The sequence below is a fragment of the Crinia signifera genome, chromosome 1 (assembly GCF_055691185.1).
Source record: "Crinia signifera chromosome 1, ASM5569118v1, whole genome shotgun sequence".
In the NCBI taxonomy this organism is placed as follows: domain Eukaryota; kingdom Metazoa; phylum Chordata; class Amphibia; order Anura; family Myobatrachidae; genus Crinia; species Crinia signifera.
In genome coordinates this window covers 470,025,865-470,046,953 of record NC_139217.1, presented here as the reverse complement: position 1 = coordinate 470,046,953, position 21,089 = coordinate 470,025,865, and the positions used below count along the sequence as shown (strand labels likewise).

General features: G+C 47.4%; 1 protein-coding gene across 1 annotated transcript in view; it reads left to right on the top strand.

The window, feature by feature from the left end:
• The window catches only part of KIAA1328 (KIAA1328 ortholog), a 152,343-nt gene that overhangs the window by 48,513 nt on the left and 82,741 nt on the right, over positions 1 to 21,089 (top strand). The window contains exon 6 of the mRNA XM_083155366.1: positions 5,405 to 5,532. Coding sequence (XP_083011492.1) covers positions 5,405 to 5,532 — 128 coding nt within the window. The remainder of the gene's footprint in view (positions 1 to 5,404; positions 5,533 to 21,089) is intronic.

Below are 21,089 nucleotides of genomic sequence, written 5' to 3'. Positions count from 1 at the left end.
TAGAATTGGGTTATCTTGAGTGTACTTTCTGTAGTATTGCCACCGGGTGTCCTTAAGAGAGAAGGTCGACACCATAGGGTCTACAGCAGGGATGGGGAACCTTCGGCCCTCCAGCTGTTGTTCAACTACACATCCCAGCATAGCCTGCAACCGTTTTGCTATTTGGCCATGCTAATACTGCTGCAGGGCATGCTGGGATGTGTAGTTCTATAACCGTCTATACTGCTGATCTATCATTCCCCACCCGTACTGCACCTGTTCTGCGCAGGCAAAGGATCCGCTGCACCTTGTGCCATGTATGGGACTCGCATCCTAGTATACCCGGCTCTCCTGTCGGGAAGTCCCGTTCCTGTGATAGGAGCTGCCTGCCATTCCCCTTCCTGGTATCTCTGTAGGATGGAAGTGGCGAGGGGATTATTCTTATATCAGCCTCGCTCTCTGTAACGTTCTGACTGCGGGGAGAGAGGATTAGCAGCGCCGTTCTCCCTCTGTCCATTTGGAGTTCGAGGGAACCACTTCCATGAATACTAATAACGGAAAGAAATAGTCCCTTTCCTAGCAGCGCGCCCTGCTCCCCTCCCTGCCGCTGAACCGCACAAGCGGCGAGGCACAGAATCGCGCAACCTCATCGCACCGGGCTGTAGCTGCGAGACGGGAGTCCCCCCCTGCTGCGATTTTATCCTTAAGTAATGGGCTCGATCTTCCACATGCAGAAAAAGGACGACTTGACATAAAAAATTTACCAGTTAATTACTTCATAATGAATTTTTCATAGGGATGCCTTGTAACGCACCAACCTACGGCTGATGGGAGGCTTGCGCGCTGTACGCAGTGAGTGACGGGGTCTGTACAGGAGCCATACGGTCAGCTGTGAAACATACATCCGTCTATAGCGTACGCTGGGCTTTCTCGCCCTCTAAGTGCCTGCTTGTGCATTCTGCAGCAGGTGCTGGTGCACGCTCTGTTTGCTGCATGTCAGGATGACTTTAGACATGGCAGCTCCCAGTCACTGTATGTATTACCAGGGCCTCGCTTCCCGCTACAGATGCCCAAACTCTCCGAGCCAGCTGGAAATTACATCCAGTCCTTAGAGGCTGACACTCGTCTTTAGCTGACAACCGTGCGCTGAGCGATCGGCCTCCTGGTTACAAAATCATTTCAAGATGGAGAATGTTTTCTGCGTATAGTTTTTGTGCTTTGGAACCGATGCAACGAACCAGTTTGTGAACAACCTGGAAACCATTTTCAATTGATCATACTATTTATTTTGTATCCATACAGCTATCTGCTTATTGATCCTTATTTACGATTTTGTCCACGGTGCACAAATAATACCCATTTTCCACCAAAATGACGTGTCCGGCCTGGGATTTGGACCACTGTTCCAAACCCGGGACAGACCCCTTTTGTATACTGCAGCTCTGACCTGGGTTATGTCCGGGTCAGTGCTGTTTACACAGCTCATGAGACATACAGATGGAACCAGCCTCCGTGCAGCCGCCAGCGCGACATATCTCTAGCGCTGGCGTGACATTTGAAGGAAAGCGTACAGGGGCGAAATCATTCGATGATCGAATGATTTTCCCCTTGTTCACAAATATCCCACTGATATCGTACAAATGTCGAAGAGATGGTGATAAACATCCAGCCAATTAGCTCCTAACTGCCATTTTCATACAGCCTCTGATATAAGTCGGGAGCTGATTGGCTGGTTGTTTATCACTCGTTAAGGCTTAATACATCTGCCCCAGTGCATCCTATATGCTCACTAGACGGCGGAGGTGGCAGCTTCCACTACGTACAATAAGGCGCCAGTGTTGCTGTATACAGCCGTGGCGGCGCAGCGATTCTCTCATCCCGGCAGACCTGCAGGAGATGTGTCCGATGCTGTCGGATAAAGTAATCCCTTTCATCAGCATGGGTGACCTGCAGTCTGAGAGCTGGCAGGTGCTGTGCAGAAATCTCTCCGCTCCCCTCAGGGCTGGTACAGAGCACCGCGGCCCCTTCTTCCAGCTCACAAAATGTTCTCTTCCTTATCTTGCCTTCATCTCATCCCCCAGAGGTATTTAGTGTACATGCTTCTGTAAATGATGAAGGCTGCTCCTGAAACATAATTCTTGCATTAAATCACACATTCTATTTTCTGTTGTGCCCCCCCCCCCCCCCCCTTCCCTTTCTCATTGTTCCTCGTGTTCTGCACTTCTGCAGAGTGGCCACTAGAGGGCGCATTTGTTTCACGTTCCTTCCTCTGTGGATCTGACCAATACACTGATGCACATATGGCTGAATATTATCTTTTTTATAGTTACAATTATGAGCAATTGGAGGAAATGACAGCTGAATTATGCAGCGTTCATTTTATTTGTTTTACTTTTACATTCTAAATTTGTGCGAATCCAAACATGAAATTAACATGAGCCGTTTTGGAAAGACGAAACCATCCCCCCCCCCCCCCCCCTCTCCCCCTACCGGCTTATTCCCAGCACAGCCGCACTCCCAATTACATGCTCCGTACAGCCGACGTGTCGTCTGTTTGGCCTGTCAGGTTGCTGGGACCGGAGAGGATCTGTGTGATTAATAACATAGGGAGACGCAGGTGACGCCCCGTTCCCGCTGTTCTTATCCTATAGAGACAATCAGGGGGGTAAATGAGCTTCGCCGTAGAACACACTGGATACATTACGTCGTCACATGAAAGAGATCGACACGGTGAGGTCGACAGTCAGAAGGTTGAAACAAGCATGAGGTCAACAATGGGAAGGTCGACATGAGTCTCATGTTTTTAGAGCCGGCTTGTGCCGACAGCGGTATTTCATACCCTGCCATCCACTGATACCATGTCGACTTAAGTCGTAATTCGGGACAAAAAGTGAAACACCTTTTGACTGTTGACATTCCCTTGTCGACTTAATGCTTGTCGGCCTATTTCACGTGTCCACCCTATGACCCATGCCTGAACACACTATGGGCCTGATTCAGTAAGATCGGTCCCCAGCGTATTCACACCGGGGACCGATGGTGCGGCTCTATATGCAGGGCGCTGCATGAACGCCGTCCGTGAATATTAGTTGCTGAGGCATTCGTATTGGGGGCGGCGACAGTGGGTGGCACATGGGGAAGTTTTTGTTTTTTCACGAAAAATTACCTAAAGAAATGTTTTACGTATTTAACTCTTCATGGCAATTATGTAATTATAGAGTTAACAGTATTTTAAAAATATTTGGAAATAAAAGTTAAGTTTTACTTCACTCATTCAACACCATCATCATTTACTCAAGTGTGCCTCCAAAAAGGAATCCTTTCTGTGAACAGTGGCCCCCTATCCATGGACCACTGTCTCCCTTTGTCTAAGTATACTAGTACTTGATTCCTTGGGGCACCTCCAACACCTAATACGTTCTGTATTGTACAAGTTGGTTCCATGACTACTACATAACCAAACTCCTGTCCTGTGCAGGATACTATTCCTATTTGCTATCGGCACATGAGGGACTCCCAGCATTTCCTGGGCATGCCCACAAAAACAGTGTTTTTTTTCTAGGTGTCCCCATGCGAATGTAGGTGGGTCGAAGGATGCACAGGGCGGGGGGCTGACGTCAGCGCCTGCCCCATTCTCGGCCTTTGCCGAAGCAAATAAGACCGGTCAGACTGTCTTTTATTTACGATGGGGGGGGGGGGATCATTTGGTCGGGGACCATCAAATTAATTTTCCCCGTATGCTCGCATGCAAATGGATGCGTGACCTTACACAGCCATTTACATGTGGCTGCGTCTGTGTGCTGGGGGCGTGGCAAGCCTGTGGTATCTTTAATGGGATGTTCTGGGTGGTAGAGATTACTGCGGTCATTCACTGCATGCTCCAAGCTATTGTGTATCGGCTTATTCCCTGCAGTAATTACAGATGGTCATGGGTTCTATCCCCAACATGGCTCTAACTGTGCGGAGTTTGTATATTCTCCCCGTGCTTGCGTGGGTTTCCTCCGGGTAATCCGGTTTCCTCCCACAATCCAAAAATATACTGGTAGGTTAATTGGCTCCCAACAAAATTACTCCTGAAATGTCTGCGTGTGCGTGTACATGTGGTAGGGAATATAGAATGTAAGCTCCACTGGGGCAGGGACTGATGTGAGTGTTCAACTATTCTCTGTACATCGCTGCGGAATATGTGTGCGCTATATAATAACTGGTAATAATATTCTCTGTACAGCGCTGCGGAATATGTGTGCGCTATATAATAACTGGTAATAATAGTCTCTGTGCAGCGCTGTGGAATATGTGTGCGCTATATAATAACAGGTAATAATATTCTCTGTACAGCGCTGCAGAATATGTGTGCGCTATATAATAACTGGTAATAATAATCTCTGTACAGCACTGCGGAATATGTGCGTGCTATATAATAACAGGTAATAATATTCTCTGTACAGCGCTGCGGAATATGTGTGCGCTATATAATAACTGGTAATAATAATCTCTGTACAGCGCTGCGGAATATGTGTGTGCTATATAATAACTGGTAATAATAGTCTCTGTACAGTGCTGCGGAATATGTGTGCGCTATATAATAACTGGTAATAATATACTCTGTACAGCGCTGCGGAATATGTGTGTGCTATATAATAACAGGTAATAATATTCTCTGTACAGCGCTGCGGAATATGTGCGTGCTATATAATAACAGGTAATAATATTCTCTGTACAGCGCTGCGGAATATGTGTGCGCTATATAATAACTGGTAATAATATTCTCTGTACAGCGCTGCGGAATATGTGTGCGCTATATAATAACTGGTAATAATAATCTCTGTACAGCGCTGCGGAATATGTGTGCGCTATATAATAACTGGTAATAATAATCTCTGTACAGCGCTGCGGAATATGTGTGCACTATATAATAACTGGTAATAATATTCTCTGTACAGCGCTGCGGAATATGTATGCGCTATATAAATAGCTGGTAATAAATAATAGATGTATCCTACAAATGCTGGACAGCTGCGTTAATTCATTGCTCCGTCCGGTTGGTCGCGCATGCAACTCAATCGGATGGTATCGACAGCGCACCCCTGGATGTGGGCGCAACTTTAGAACTGAGCTAGGACACCAGCCTCCCAAACTGAAATCTCTCTGCATCGGTTACATCTGCCCCCCCCCCCCCCCCCCCCACACACACACACACACACACACACACACTTGTCCATGTGTCACTTTGGCACCTCCTATGCAGAATAAGTAAATGAGGCCTTCACTGTACAGCACAGCACAGGGGTCCCGCTGTACCGCTGCTGTGCGTTGCTGAGACAGCCGCTGTCACTCTGATAGGGTTGAACCCGGTACTTGAGTGAATTTATTTTGCTTTCCCTTCAAGAAAGTTTCTGTGAAATCCCTTAACGATCCTTTCTACCTCTGCAACAGCAGTACCGGGAGTGCCAGGAGCTGCTGAGCCTGTATCAGAAGTATCTGTCAGAGCAGCAGGAGAAGCTGAACCTGTCTCTTTCTGAGCTCGGTGCCAGGAGCAGCAAGCCGCAGCAGGTGAGATCGCTGACTGCCCTTCTCCCCCCACCCGCAGCGCACACAGCAGCCCCCGTAATCTGTGCTCGCAGACCTCACAGCCGCGCAGGGAAGAGGTTGGGGGGCTTGTTTGTTTCCTAATGAAGAGCAATTAGCACACCGTATATTTACTCATACAGTAGAAAGGACATTTTAATGGTCGAATCAATTATGTAAATGGTCTCCCCTCTGCAAAGGCGCAGATGATGCTTGTTGGAGCGAGCGGGAAGCCGTTCTAAATGCTGGATGTGTGTGGACAGGGGTTATAAACTTTCAGGTACAGGATCTGTGCCTAATGGGAGAGCTTGGGGGCTCATTGCGTTGTACAGCAGTATGTGCGGCGCTGTACCGGGAACCTGCGCCATCGCAGTGTCTCTCAATAGTGTAATATTGTGTCATTTTTAAGAATCCTGTTTGCATCAATCAACTATTCCAATAATTCTCCTGCGGATTTCCTCCCGCCACAGCGGCAGTCTCCGCTTTGTTTGCCGAGATCCATTCAGACAAGTCATTGGCGACTCTCACTACTTAGTAGAGATGTGCAGGCTCTGATTTACTCTGATTTCAAAACAGGATCTTATTGGCTATCCCAAATCACATGACAGTTGTTGAAAGTTGATAGCCTATAAGATCCTGCTTTGAAATCAGAGTAAATCCGAGCCTGCACATCTCCACTACATAGTCTGTTATATAATGCTTTGCTATCAGGCGGGTTTCCAATCAGGTGATCTTCATCAATCTGCGCATGCCAGTGTGGGACCTCGTAAACTGTGGTTGCAATTCCAAAAATGTGACCTCAGTCTAAGAACCTGGAAGGGCGTTAACTCTGCATTATGGGGGGCCGAGATATTGGGGTGGAGCCGCAGCGGATGCAGCCGCTGTGACCCAGAAGATGGCGGCCACGCTAGGCTGTGCAGCCAGGGTGCTACTAGTAATATGCATATAACAGAGATGACATTGCATTGTGGGTCGGGACCCTGCATGCTTCCAGCGCTGCTTGTAGTCTTGTGACTAATCGCATAACGACAACCCTTACTGAATCAGGCCGATGTCCTCACTGCGTCGCGTATGCGCAAACCCGTGATCAGCTGATTTCATGTTGTGCATGTGTAAAGCCGTAAGACTTGCACACGTGTAGTAAGGGGTCTGACTAATGCAATGTCCAGGGAAGCTGGTAAGGGGACACGTAACGCCATCCAAAGATCATATATTGTGATCATGGTAGTATAGACTGAAACAGTTGTAGAGTGGGTGTGTGTGTGTGTGTGTGTGTGTGTTATGCTCTGGTCACTGTTGGTATGAAGCGATGTTACCAACCAGTTTGACCAGACTCCTTCTGCCTTTTAGCAATATTACACATCCCCCCCCCCCTCCACCCAAAACCCCACACGATCCCGCATATTGGCCACAATGTCCTCAGCACTAACGTACCAACATAATGGGCTTATTACATGTTTAACAACCCTGGTAGTTTTCTAGTCTAGAACATAAAGCCGGTTTACTAAATGAAGCTGCCTCACAAGGGTTAATGCCACAGAGCCGTTGAAACCATTAATTTACCTGAACTGTTTAATACATTCCAAGCTTTTCAGTGGCACTGTAAGTAATAACATATTCCCCTGAGTACAGATGTGACTATAGAGAAAAGAAGTCACACAGTGCTAGGCCTGGCAAATATGGCGGAGGTTCTAGCACCGCAATCTGTTTTTCGGCCAAAAAATTCTGCATTGTCAGCTGTGTGGGCAATAGCGTCTTCCTGATGGAGGATGAAATCCTTTTTCCACACCTCGGTTTTGTGGGAACGTTGAGTCACTGTAATGCCTTCTGGGACCCGGGCTGTCAAAGTAACACCCTTGGTATCAGAGAAAAAGATGAGCAGGGCTTTAGATTTGCTTTCTTCATTCTTGGCAATGATGAGGTTTCCCAGTGCATGGGCTGGTGCGTTGTCTCAGGATCGTACTGGAAGATCCGCGTGTCAACACAGGTAAAAACGTTATCTAAAAAAATGTAACCGCTAGAATTTTTTTCCAAGTTCTCTACAAATTCGCCTTCAATTTTCTGTCTGCCTGAAACCTTGGCATCTTGCACAAACTTTTGTCATGTTAAGACCTTGTTGAAAAACTTACCTAACCGTTTCTTGCTTGATGTTTCCAGTCTCTGCTGTCACTCGGCTGTGGCGTCAAGTTGAACATTTTTCTCAATCTCTTCCCCCCTCCCCATTATTTTTATTTATTTTTTGGCATGCAAAGCCTTTGAGTAATTCTTCTTCGATATCCTCCCGACCATGATTAAATCTTCACTCAATCTGCCACGTAATCCTCACTTAGCATACAGTAAGATTTGGCAGGAGTTTTTATTTCATTTAACTTAAACCTTTCCCTTTAACACATTGCGTTGAGTGAAGTATTGTTGAAGATGCACAGAGAAACGCAACTTCTATCAATGCTGAGTGACAGCAAATGGTGTGAGTGGGTACGGGTTATTTATTAGAAGTACAATCTCAATATCCGCACCTTGTATGATGGCTGATGGTGGTGATAGTCTCTCCAGATTTATCAAACTTTATTAGGATGATCACCTCCATTGCAGTGGTATTCATGCCCTCTACTGAAGCTTATCCTATGTCACACTGGACTCTGTCCTAGGACCCCCCTCTTTGATCAAACACTGGGACATCCCGAGATATCTGATTTGGATGGTTGATCCATCTGTGCCTGGATTCCGCTCCAGAGGGTCTGACAGAGGCCGGGCACATATCATTTTCTTGCCATAAATGAATGCAATAAAATGCAGCAAAATTCCAAAACAGTGTTCCATAATCTAGAACAAAACGGCTCATAATCGTATGAACTTCAGATGAATGATTTGTTCTTTAAACTTACACAGGAGACTTGATGGATGGTTTTCCAGGGAAAGTCCTTGAAATATCCCTGTCAGCCGTCCAGCGGCACGCTCCGTCCTCTGCCTGATAGGTGCAAATCTCATCATTTTGTGATTACACCCCAGATTACACGTTTTAACCATTCAAAGAAGTGCCCCATAACCTGCATTTATTATCTCACTAGGTTTCTCACAGCTTCAGTTCCTAGGTACATTGCCTGCTGCGGAATAAATTTCGGCCCAGTCCAATGCCAGTACTTGTTTCCTAGCACGGCCACCACGATTTCTATCGTGGTGGTCGTGTCGGAAAAAATTGTGTCGGTCGCGTCGGGTGCATACCAAAACTCACACGACGCGACTGACGCGATGTTCCCGATTTCTCCATAGGCTTCAATGTTAAATTATTTTAACATTGAAGCCTATGGAGAAATCTGGTCCATCGTGTCCAAATTTTTTTAACATTGAAACTGAGTCCATTTAACATAGTAAAAAATGGTAAAAGGGCCAATATGGGCCATTTCTCATTGGGTATGGCCCCGTCATGTGTGTAAAAAATAATGGCCCCCCATTGTGGCCGCCACCCCCACGATTGACGCGAACCCTAAGCGTGGCGAGCCCACGAGGGGCGGCGGTGCACGTCCTCCGACCTTTTCATTCCCCTACTATCCACGTCGGCGTGGAGTTGAGAATAGATTAGTGTGGCGAGCGCAGCGAGCCACCGAGCCCGAAGCGTGGTGAGGGGACGCTGATACCTTCACAGATCCCTGCGTCCCCTCGCGGGCTTCACAGGTATCAGCGTCCGCTCGCCACGCTTCGGGCTCGGTGGCTCGCTGCGCTCGCCACACTATTCTCAACTCCACGCCGACGTGGATAGTAGGGGAATGAAAAGGTCGGAGGACGCGCACCGCCGCCCCACGCGGGCTCGCTGCGCTCGCCACGCTTCGGGTTCGCGTTAATCGTGGGGGCGGCGGACACAATGGGGGGCCATTATTTTTTACACACATGACGGGGCCATAGCCAATGAGAAATGGCCCTTATTCGGCCTTTTCCCATTTTTTACTATGTTAAATAGACTCCGTTTCAATGTTAAAATAATTTAACATTGAAACCTATGGACAAATCGGGTCCATCGCATAGGCTTCAATGTTAAATATTTTAACATTGAAGCCTATGGGGAAATCGTGGGCATCACGTCGCATCGTGTGCCTTAAAGTTAAGGCACACGATGCCCGTGATTGTGGCCGTGATGAGAAACAAGTACCCCAATGCCTCCCTGAGGGATAGGTACCTGTCTGTGTTTTACATCATTGAGGACCCCATTAATCCTGACCAAATCACCAAACTTGCAAGGAACCTCCACCATCCCTCACTGTAGCCTGCAGACACATCATTGCACTGCTTTCCAGCCTTTCCACAAACAAACACCTTCTGTTAGAGCCAAATATTTTTGGACTCCTCAGCCCAAAGGCCTGCTGCCATTATTCTGCTACCCAGTTCCTATGTTTTCTTGCATAGCTGAGTCCCTTGGCCTTGTTTCCACGTCGAAGGTACAGTATGGCTTTTTGCCCGCAATGCCACTTCTGTCCAGATTTCTCCAAACAGTGGATAGGGTGCAACTGGGTTCCACTGGATGTTTTTTGATATTGAAAGGAAGTAAGCATGATGTGTCTCATCTGATGCACTGTTTCCTTGGCCAACTAATGTGTCCACAGCGTTTCCCGTTTCTTTGTGTTTCTTCTAAAGTGCTTGAACAGCTCATCCTGAAACCCCGGCCTGCTGTGAATTCTTTGCTGGGGGAGACCTTGCTGATGCAGTATAACTACCTTGTATCTTGTGGCTGTGCTCAGTCTTGTCATGGTGTATGACCTATGACATGAAACGGTCTACCACCCCTTTTGTTGCAGAGTTTGGCTGTTCTTCACCCAGTTTTAAGCCTCCTACACATCTGTCTCTGTTTCAGTCAATAAATGTGTTTCAACCTACATATGAAAATGACTATCATTATCCCTTGCAGGTTGAGTATCCCTTATCCAAATATCCGTTATCCAAATTATTTCGGAAACCATAGCCTCCAAATTGTACTTTTATTTTTTGCTAAAAACCTACTGGGTACATCTGCAACTGGCACTACTGGGGAAATAACATGTAACTGGCACTACTGGCTACATCTGTAACTGGCACTACTGGCTACATCTGTAACTCTCACTACTGGGGAAATAACATGTAACTGGCACTACATATGTGCAAGGACATGATTGCTTGCCATTCAAATTCAGTGTGAGATTGTACACAAATTTTGTTTCATTTTTTTTTAACCTTGTTTCATGCACAAATAAAATATATTTGTGTGTATTTCATGTGTTTGATGTGCTTATACATCATTAATGCCAGATACCTCAAGATACCTCTTTCAAATATAAATATTCCAAAATACGGAATAATCGGTACTTGTTTCCTAGCACGGCCACACCGATTTCCATCGGGGTGGTCGTGTCGAAAAAATCGCGTCGATCGCATCGCATGCGATTTGGTTGCATGCGACCGACCCGATTTTTTTTTTTTTTTTTTATTGAATCAAATGTGAATAGGGTCCCTGGGACCCGATTTTACATTGGATTCAATGTAAAATATTCCCTAGACCCCCAATTTTACAGCGTAAACCCCACCCCACGATTGACATGAACCCGAAGCGTGGCGAGCCCGTGAGGGGCGGCGGTGCGCGTCCTCCGACCTTTTCATTCCCCTACTATCCACGTCGGCGTGGACTTGAGAATATATAGTGTGGCGAGCGCACCGAGCCCGAAGCGTGGCGAGCAGACGCGTATAACTTCACAGGTATACACGTCCCCTCGCGGGGCTCGCCACACTATATATTCTCAACTCCACGCCGACATGGATAGTAGGGGAATGAAACGGTCGGAGGACGCGCACTGCCGCCCCTCGCGGGCTCGCTGCGCTCGCCACGCTTCGGGTTCACGTCAATAGTGGGGCAACGACGGGGCCATATATAATGTGAAATGGGTCATATTGGCCCGTTTCACATTTTTTTCAATGTGAGATGGACTTAATCAAGTCCATCTCATCTTGTGCCATTATAATGGCACAAGACCGACGCGATGCTCCCGATTTCAATGTTAAAAAATATTTTAACATTGAAGCCTATGGCAAAATCGCGGGCATCGCGTCGGGGCCAATGTTAATGGTCACAACCGACGCGATGCCCGCGATTTTCCCTTTGCCGGCAAAATGGACCTGATTTCAAAGGAAATCGGGTCCATCGCGGCCATCGTGTACCTTAACTTAAAGGTACACGATGGCCGCGATTGTGGCCGTGCTAGGAAACAAGTACCGAATAATCTGTTATCCAAAATTCTTGTGGCATTTTGGATAAGGGATACTCAACCTGTACGATAAGTTAATCATACACCTGATTATAATCCTACAAGCTCCCTGACTTTGTCCAAGTGTACCTAGAAGAACTGTTGCTGTTTTGAAGTTAAAAGGAGGTCATCCTAAATATTGATTTAGATTTCTGTTCAGTCACTTTGTGTCAGCGCCCGCCCCCTTTAAGGCCTTCTCCAGCCCAGATAAAAGTCAGATCAGGCTGGCTTATCTGCGAGCGTGGCGAAAACTGTCCACGTACATTCGGTCGGCAAAGTGGGGGTGGGCGTTCGCTTCCCAGACAGGTGGCGTTTACTGCTCGATAAGCAGCGAGAGGGTCTGAATCAGGCCCATAGCGAGCATCAGTGTTGCAACGTTTCAGATCTTTAAACCGTTCTCAAAATACATTTTTTTTTTGGATTTCTTTTTTTATTGTACTGACACTAATTAAACACTCTTCCTTCCGTAGAACCCTGACTGCAGCCTGTTGCCGTTGGTAACAGTGAGGAAATAGAATTCCCCTTATATGTTCTCTTCCCTATGTACACATCACACTTCCCACTATATGCAGTTCGGCATCTCCGTGGTCCGTGCAGATCGCCTCTCCCCTGATTATATGTCTATCCTGCCCGCCATCACCGCTCTTGGTCTGGGTCAGCGAGTCTCATAGCACGGACATAAATTGCCGCGGTAGGCACTTACTTTAAAGGCCGGCCATCATCTGAGAGTAAAATACAACGTCAACATTTATTGGCTTCTGAGGTGTAAAAGTTCTAGGACTGCAGAGACCGGAGCGGAGCGCTCAGCGACTGCATCTTGGAGACACGTCCTATCCTTCCTCCACCACTGCCGGCATCTCCCTAACAAACCAAGTATCTGCGAGGAAAGTGTAAATGTTCCTACTTGAGTCTCATTTTAATGACACACTCGAGTCTGGGATCCGAAATGTCAGCCTTTGTGTTCTCAAACCTTTAGGAAGCTGAATAACGCTGCACATAAGAGCAATCAGCCCGTGATAGCAGCCGGCTAAATATCAGTCTTTGAGAATAAATTTTAGATGAATCTGCTCTCCAGATAATTTGAATTTTAAATGTTTTTTAAAAAGTGACATCTTCATTCTCTGCATACAGATCGGCGAGAGAGCGAGAACGGTAAAAATCCAGATTTACGTTTCTTTATCGACAGTCTCTCTCCCCAATAATCCGTAATTGACTCCAGCCGACGCAAACCAAACGACTTTCCATTTTAATAATTTACTGCCCTCGTGACCTATAAACAGAAAGCCGTTATAATGTCCTAGCCGCGCCGATCACACGGGCGTGTTCCCGGAGGTATTTTGTGTGTTTTAAATACCGTGTGTGCAAAAGAAATTATACCTGAACATTTGGAAAACTGCAGCATTAGGTTCCCCCGGGCTGTGTTTTGGGAGGGATGATTTGTCACTGCAGTTATACAAGCCGCTGCCGCTCCCTCCCGCTCCCTCCCGCCCTGGCACAGAGCGCTTCTGCCGGAACTACATTTAGCTCTTGCTTTGCCTCTTAGTGAACATTGTAGCCGATGTCCTGGAGCCATTCATTGGATGTAAAGGCAACATCGGGCTCTGCAGGTATACTCCTGTGTCCTGAGTACCCTTGGCGTTCCAGGCAGCATTCTGGGGCAGTCGCTCGGTTTGTGCCTGTGCAAGTTTAGGTTACTTGAAATGAGTTAGTTTATAACGATGGGGATGCCGGCTTCTCGTACCTATGCTTCCATTCTAGCAGTCTTGCGTAGCGTACACACAGTGAGATTCTAACTAACTCTTTTCAGTTTGACTATTTAGCCTAAATCTAATTGAAATTGAATGGTTTTCAGCCGCATTTGATCCCGATGCCAATTGAAAGGAAAAATACAGTGTTCAACCAAATCGCAAGGCAATCGCACAGTTTGTACACACCTTAACCCTAATCCTCTTCACCCTGCAGACTGACCCTACGCCTCCCCACTAGTTCTGCCGTATCCTAACCCCCCCCCCCCCCCCAGGCTAATACTAACCTCCCCTTCTTGATGCCAAAACCTAAGTTGTACCCCCCTAATGTCTAAAACTAACCCCCCTCTTTCCCGGCCTGACCCTAACCACCATACTTGCATCTGAGATGACAGCTGTCTGTTGCAGCGTCGGCATTGTCTCGCAGTCAGGATACTGGCGGTTGTATACTAAATGCCGGCATCCCAACCCGTCCCATTTATAAGTGGATTGTACGTGATATGTAGTAAATGATTAGAAGTATAAATAAGCTGACACCAAATGTTCAACAGGGAATATATTTCAACTTGAAAACAGTTGACACTAGTTTAACACCCCCCCCCCCCCCCGGGGCCTAACATTAACCAACCACAATGTCTTACCCTCCGCCAAGTGTCAATCCCTAACAATCATGAAAAAACATTTATTTTGTTTTGACTTCGCTATGTAATTTTATGGGGATACAGTCACTAGGCCTTCAAACATTAGGTTGACATTAACCCCTTCAGTGGTGTTTTTTATTTAGGGAGCGCTCCCCACTGTGCAAGTTTTTTTTTCTGGGGAGCGCTCCCTAGGAAAAAAAAACACCACTGGGTCCCCGCAGCGCCGCTGAACGTTCCATCAACAGCTGCCAGGCCCTGCATCCCGGCATGCGGATACTCAGTTTGCCATAAGCCGGAGGGCGGCGTGAGGTGGATGCGCGGCAAACGAGAGGGAGCCAGCTGAGTTTAGCGATGAACTCCGCAGCGCTGCCTGGCGCTAAACACTGGCAATCCCGAGAATTGTCTAGGATTGCCAGTCTGGGCATTAAGGCATAGTCTGGAAAATTCTTGGGATTACCAGTTAAGGAAGTTTGACATACAGTATGTTAGGTCCACATGGGGAAGGTTGACAGTCAAAAGTTCGACATGGGGTTTTTCAGCTTTTTTTTGTGCCGACAGGCGGTATGTCATGCCCTACCATCCACTGGGGTGTGGCAGGAGAATAAAATAGTGCCGTGCGCGGCGGTGCAATGTTTCAGTGACCTTGTTGACTCTGTAGAAATTCAGGACAAAAAAAAAGTGAAAAACCATGTCGACCTAATTCTTCGACCTAAATACCTGTCGACCTTCATGCATGTTGGCCTAATGCTTGTCGACCTAGTTGCTGTCTACCCAATGACCCATACCCATTTTAGGTCTGCCGTCTATTTGGTTGTCGTCCACCACTAGCGTTGACCTATTCACTATCTACCTACCATCCGGAGACCGTGTTCAATATGACCTGACTCTGATTAAAAGCCGGACTGCAGTATATCAGAATTCAGACGACAATGTGAGATATTAAATTGCTCCTTCATTTAATTTCATAAATCAGTTCCGTTTTTAAATATTTAACGTTCAGTTCGCACGGCGAGGCTCAGACTCGTATAATGTCCTGTCCGTGTCCGGGAAACACTGCTGACGGGCACGGATCATGGGGTCAACAAGCACTAGGTCAACATGCAGGATGGTCGACATGACCAGGTCAACAGGGTCATTCGGTCTCACACCGAAACGTTACACCACATCCCCTCGCATGGCTTGCTGCGATTGCCATGCTTCGGACACTATTTTATTCTTCCACCACGCCCCAGTGGATGAAAGGGCATGAAATACCGCTTGTCGGCACAAAAAAAAAAAAAAAAAAAAAAAAACCCATGTTGACCTAATGCATGTTGACATAATAACCCTGTCAACCTAACCCATATTGACCTTCATGCATGTTGACCTAGTGGTGTCGACCTAATACTTGTAGACCTAGTGACCGTATCCCCTGCGGACAGCGCCGGCAGAATTTGAAACCTCAAAAGATAGGCAAGCCTCTGATTGGCTGAGAGTGCACTCTCTCACAGCCAATCAGTGGCTGGCCTGTCTGTTGAATTTTCTAATTCTGCCACCTCTGTCTGCAGTGTCCGCTCACTCCGCGCTTCCCGGACACTGTGGACTGCCCTCCCCGCCGTGACCCTGCACCCACAGCCCCCGGGCATTTGTGCTGCCCGCCCCCTTCACATAGGTGTGTGCCAGCGGTGCTTAACCGCTGGCACACACCTACAGATCGGACCTGCGATATGCAGCTGATGGGTCCGATCGGACAGATTGAATCTGCAGCAGGTCCAGTCTGTAGGGCCAGACCCGATGCGCACGGGATCGCGCATCGGGTCGGATGGGATGTCAAACACATCCGTTTTGGCCCGATTTTGACGGAATCGGACAAAATCAGCCCACATCGGATAAGTGTATGGGCACCTTTTAGTTCAGTGTGGCAGATTTATTAAGCCTGAAGACGAGGTAAACTGGAGATAAAGTGAAAGGAGATAACGCACCAGCCAATGAACTGTGTTTGAAAATGACAGTTGGGAGCTGATTGGCTGGTGCTTTATCTCCAGTTTATCTCTTCTCCAGGCTGAATACATCTGCCCCATTAGGTCTTCATACAGATGTAAATCAGTGTTTTGTGCGTTAGTAGTTACAAGCAACAATGTAGCATGTGCAATCATGTTACTTTTAAAGACAAATGACATCATTTTCACATAAGTTTGTTGCATTGAATAGCGCACACACATATACACTGGATGCATCTACCGGATTTTCCTGGCTTTGAAGCCAGAGGCAGGCAGTTTGAGTTTTGGGTCACAGCGGCTGTGTGTGACATCATTCAGCCACTGTGTCCCTGTCCCCCCCCCCCCCCCCCCCACAAAAAAAATGGTCTGCTCACACGTGCGTTGTCCGGACTGTGCCCCATAAGCGCTTGGTTGCCATTTCTCCTCGGAGAAGTCGCATCCAATCCCCCCTGAGCTGCCCGGGACCTTCATGGGCGGCAGGATCTCATGCATGCGATGTGAGGGCCCATTCCCTGCCCCTGGGAGTCCGACCCAAAGATCTTCCGTGCAGCACGTATGATCTCTGGGTCTGTTGATCAGGGGACTGCGCATCGGATCAGATGTCGGCTATTTGGGCCGATTTCACCCGATTTCTCAGCCAGATCCATTGGAAATGTTTGCAGGGCTAGTGGAATTAGCACCAATATTCGGTCTTCGATATAAGAACTCAACGTCCGAGGCAGAATTAACAAGTGATTTTCTTGGTACGAATGATAAATGGTCCTCCAGCCAATTAGCACCTAGTTATATGTTCAATTTTAAACACATGAGAGGAGCTGATTCGTAACAAGTGATAACAAAAATAATTTTTAAATCTGACACTACGTGTGTATGTGTGTGTGGTGGGGGAGAGATTGCGGAGGGGCGACCTCCTAGTAAAATCTCTTTACTCCTTCAGCTTCTCCGGACTCCAGTTTCCCTTTTCTATTGATATATGCGTGTCCATGTTTCCCCATCTCTTCTGATCTCCAGCGTACGTACAGACTTCGCTGATATTTGCTTGGTTCATAGCTGGAGTAACCCCATCCTTTCAGCTCAATAATTAATGAATTGCCCTGTGACAGGCTTGTCCCCCCGGCACCTACAAAGATTGTGCGAGAGTGTCTGTGAAAGGTCTGCTCGGTTGTATTTATAGCTGGTGAACAACTAATGAGTTTGTGTTATCCGGTCACTCATCTCGCCGCTCCCCGGCAGCGCTGCGCCCTCGCCGCCGCCGGTGGGGGTCAGAGAGTGCAACCTCAGGAGAAGGGATGCTCTATGGTAAGATGTGGGGAGATTATTTTTAGCAACCTGAACTGGACATTCATAGATTTCTGAATGGAAACAAATAGTGCCCTTGTCTCGGTGTCTTTATAAAAGTCATCAGGGGGTGAGCACCCGTAAATCCGATATGGCCTCAGAAAACGCTTGTTTTACCGCAAGTTCATCTTCTTTAACAAATCTGCACCGGAAGCTCTTTGTGACCTAATATTAATACATTTGGGGCGGTACGGATGGTGTAATGGTTACATTACCGCCACACAGCACTGAGGTCATGGGTTCTATCCCCACCATGTGTTATATATACGGGCAGTACGGATGGTGTAATGATTAGCATTACTGCCTCACAGCGCTGAGGTCATGGGTTCTATCCCCACCATGTGTTATATATACGGGGCAGTGCGGACGGTGTAATGGTTACATTACTGCCTCACAGCACTGAGGTCATGGGTTCTATCCCCACCATGTGTTATATATACGGGGCAGTGCGGACGGTGTAATGGTTACATTACTGCCTCACAGCACTGAGGTCATGAGTTCTATCCCACCATGTGTTATATATACGGGGCAGTACTGATGGTGTAATGGTTACATTACTGCCTCACAGCGCTGAGGTCATGGGTTCTTTTCCCACCATGTGTTATATATATGGGGCAGTACGGATGGTGTAATGGTTAGCATTACTGCCTCACAGCACTGAGGTCATGGGTTCTATCCCCACCATGTGTTATATATACGGGGCAGTACGGACGGTGTAATGGTTACATTACTGCCTCACAGCACTGAGGTCATGGGTTCTATCCCCACCATGTGTTATATATACGGGGCAGTACGGACGTGTAATGGTTAGCATTACTGCCTCACAGCACTGAGGTCATGGGTTCTATCCCCACCATGTGTTATATATACGGGGCAGTACGGACGGTGTAATGGTTACATTACTGCCTCACAGCACTGAGGTCATGGGTTCTATCCCCACCATGTGTTATATATACGGGGCAGTGTGGACGGTGTAATGGTTAGCATTACTGCCTCACAGCGCTGAGGTCATGGGTTCTATCCCCACCATGTGTTATATATACGGGGCAGTACGGACGGTGTAATGGTTATAGCATTACTGCCTCACAGCACTGAGGTCATGGGTTCTATCCCCACCATGTGTTATATATACGGGGCAGTACGGATGGTGTAATGGTTACATTACCGCCTCACAGCACTGAGGTCATGGGTTCTATCCCCACCATGTGTTATATATACGGGGCAGTACGGATGGTGTAATGGTTACATTACCGCCTCACAGCACTGAGGTCATGGGATCTATCCCCACCATGTGTTATATATACGGGCAGTACGGATGGTGTAATGGTTACATTACTACCTCACAGCACTGAGGTCATGGGTTCTATCCCCACCATGTGTTATATATACGGAGCAGTACGGGCAGTGTAATGGTTAGCATTACTGCCTCACAGCACTGAGGTCATGGGTTCTATTCCCACCATGTGTTATATATACGGGGCAGTACGGACGGTGTAATGGTTACATTACTGCCTCACAGCACTGAGGTAATGGGTTCTATTCCCACCATGTGTTATATATACGGGGCAGTACGGATGGGGTAATGGTTAGCATTACTGCCTCACAGCACTGAGGTTATGGGTTCTATCCCCACCATGTGTTATATATACGGGGCAGTACGGACGGTGTAATGGTAAGCATTACTGCCTCACAGCACTGAGGTCATGGGTTCTATTCCCACCATGTGTTATATATACGGGGCAGTACGGACGGTGTAATGGTTAGCATTACTGCCTCACAGCGCTGAGGTCATGGGTTCTATCCCTACCAAGTGTTATATATACGGGGCAGTACGGATGGTATAATGGTTAGCATTACTGCCTCACAGCACTGAGGTCATGGGTTCTATCCCCACCATGTGTTATATATACGGGCAGTATGGATGGTGTAATGGTTACATTACCGCCACACAGCACTGAGGTCATGGGTTCTATCCCCACCATGTGTTATATATACGGGCAGTACGGATGGTGTAATGATTAGCATTACTGCCTCACAGCGCTGAGGTCATGGGTTCTATCCCCACCATGTGTTATATATACGGGGCAGTGCGGACGGTGTAATGGTTACATTACTGCCTCACAGCACTGAGGTCATGGGTTCTATCCCCACCATGTGTTATATATACGGGGCAGTGCGGACGGTGTAATGGTTACATTACTGCCTCACAGCACTGAGGTCATGAGTTCTATCCCACCATGTGTTATATATACGGGGCAGTACTGATGGTGTAATGGTTACATTACTGCCTCACAGCGCTGAGGTCATGGGTTCTTTTCCCACCATGTGTTATATATATGGGGCAGTACGGATGGTGTAATGGTTAGCATTACTGCCTCACAGCACTGAGGTCATGGGTTCTATCCCCACCATGTGTTATATATACGGGGCAGTACGGACGGTGTAATGGTTACATTACTGCCTCACAGCACTGAGGTCATGGGTTCTATCCCCACCATGTGTTATATATACGGGGCAGTACGGACGTGTAATGGTTAGCATTACTGCCTCACAGCACTGAGGTCATGGGTTCTATCCCCACCATGTGTTATATATACGGGGCAGTACGGACGGTGTAATGGTTACATTACTGCCTCACAGCACTGAGGTCATGGGTTCTATCCCCACCATGTGTTATATATACGGGGCAGTGCGGACGGTGTAATGGTTAGCATTACTGCCTCACAGCGCTGAGGTCATGGGTTCTATCCCCACCATGTGTTATATATACGGGGCAGTACGGACGGTGTAATGGTTATAGCATTACTGCCTCACAGCACTGAGGTCATGGGTTCTATCCCCACCATGTGTTATATATACGGGGCAGTACGGATGGTGTAATGGTTACATTACCGCCTCACAGCACTGAGGTCATGGGTTCTATCCCCACCATGTGTTATATATACGGGGCAGTACGGATGGTGTAATGGTTACATTACCGCCTCACAGCACTGAGGTCATGGGATCTATCCCCACCATGTGTTATATATACGGAGCAGTACGGGCAGTGTAATGGTTAGCATTACTGCCTCACAGCACTGAGGTCATGGGTTCTATTCCCACCATGTGTTATATATACGGGGCAGTACGGACGGTGTAATGGTTACATTACTGCCTCACAGCACTGAGGTAATGGGTTCTATTCCCACCATGTGTTATATATACGGGGCAGTACGGATGGGGTAATGGTTAGCATTACTGCCTCACAGCACTGAGGTTATGGGTTCTATCCCCACCATGTGTTATATATACGGGGCAGTACGGACGGTGTAATGGTAAGCATTACTGCCTCACAGCACTGAGGTCATGGGTTCTATTCCCACCATGTGTTATATATACGGGGCAGTACGGACGGTGTAATGGTTAGCATTACTGCCTCACAGCGCTGAGGTCATGGGTTCTATCCCTACCAAGTGTTATATATACGGGGCAGTACGGATGGTATAATGGTTAGCATTACTGCCTCACAGCACTGAGGTCATGGGTTCTATCCCCACCATGTGTTATATATACGAGGCAGTACGGATGGTGTAATGG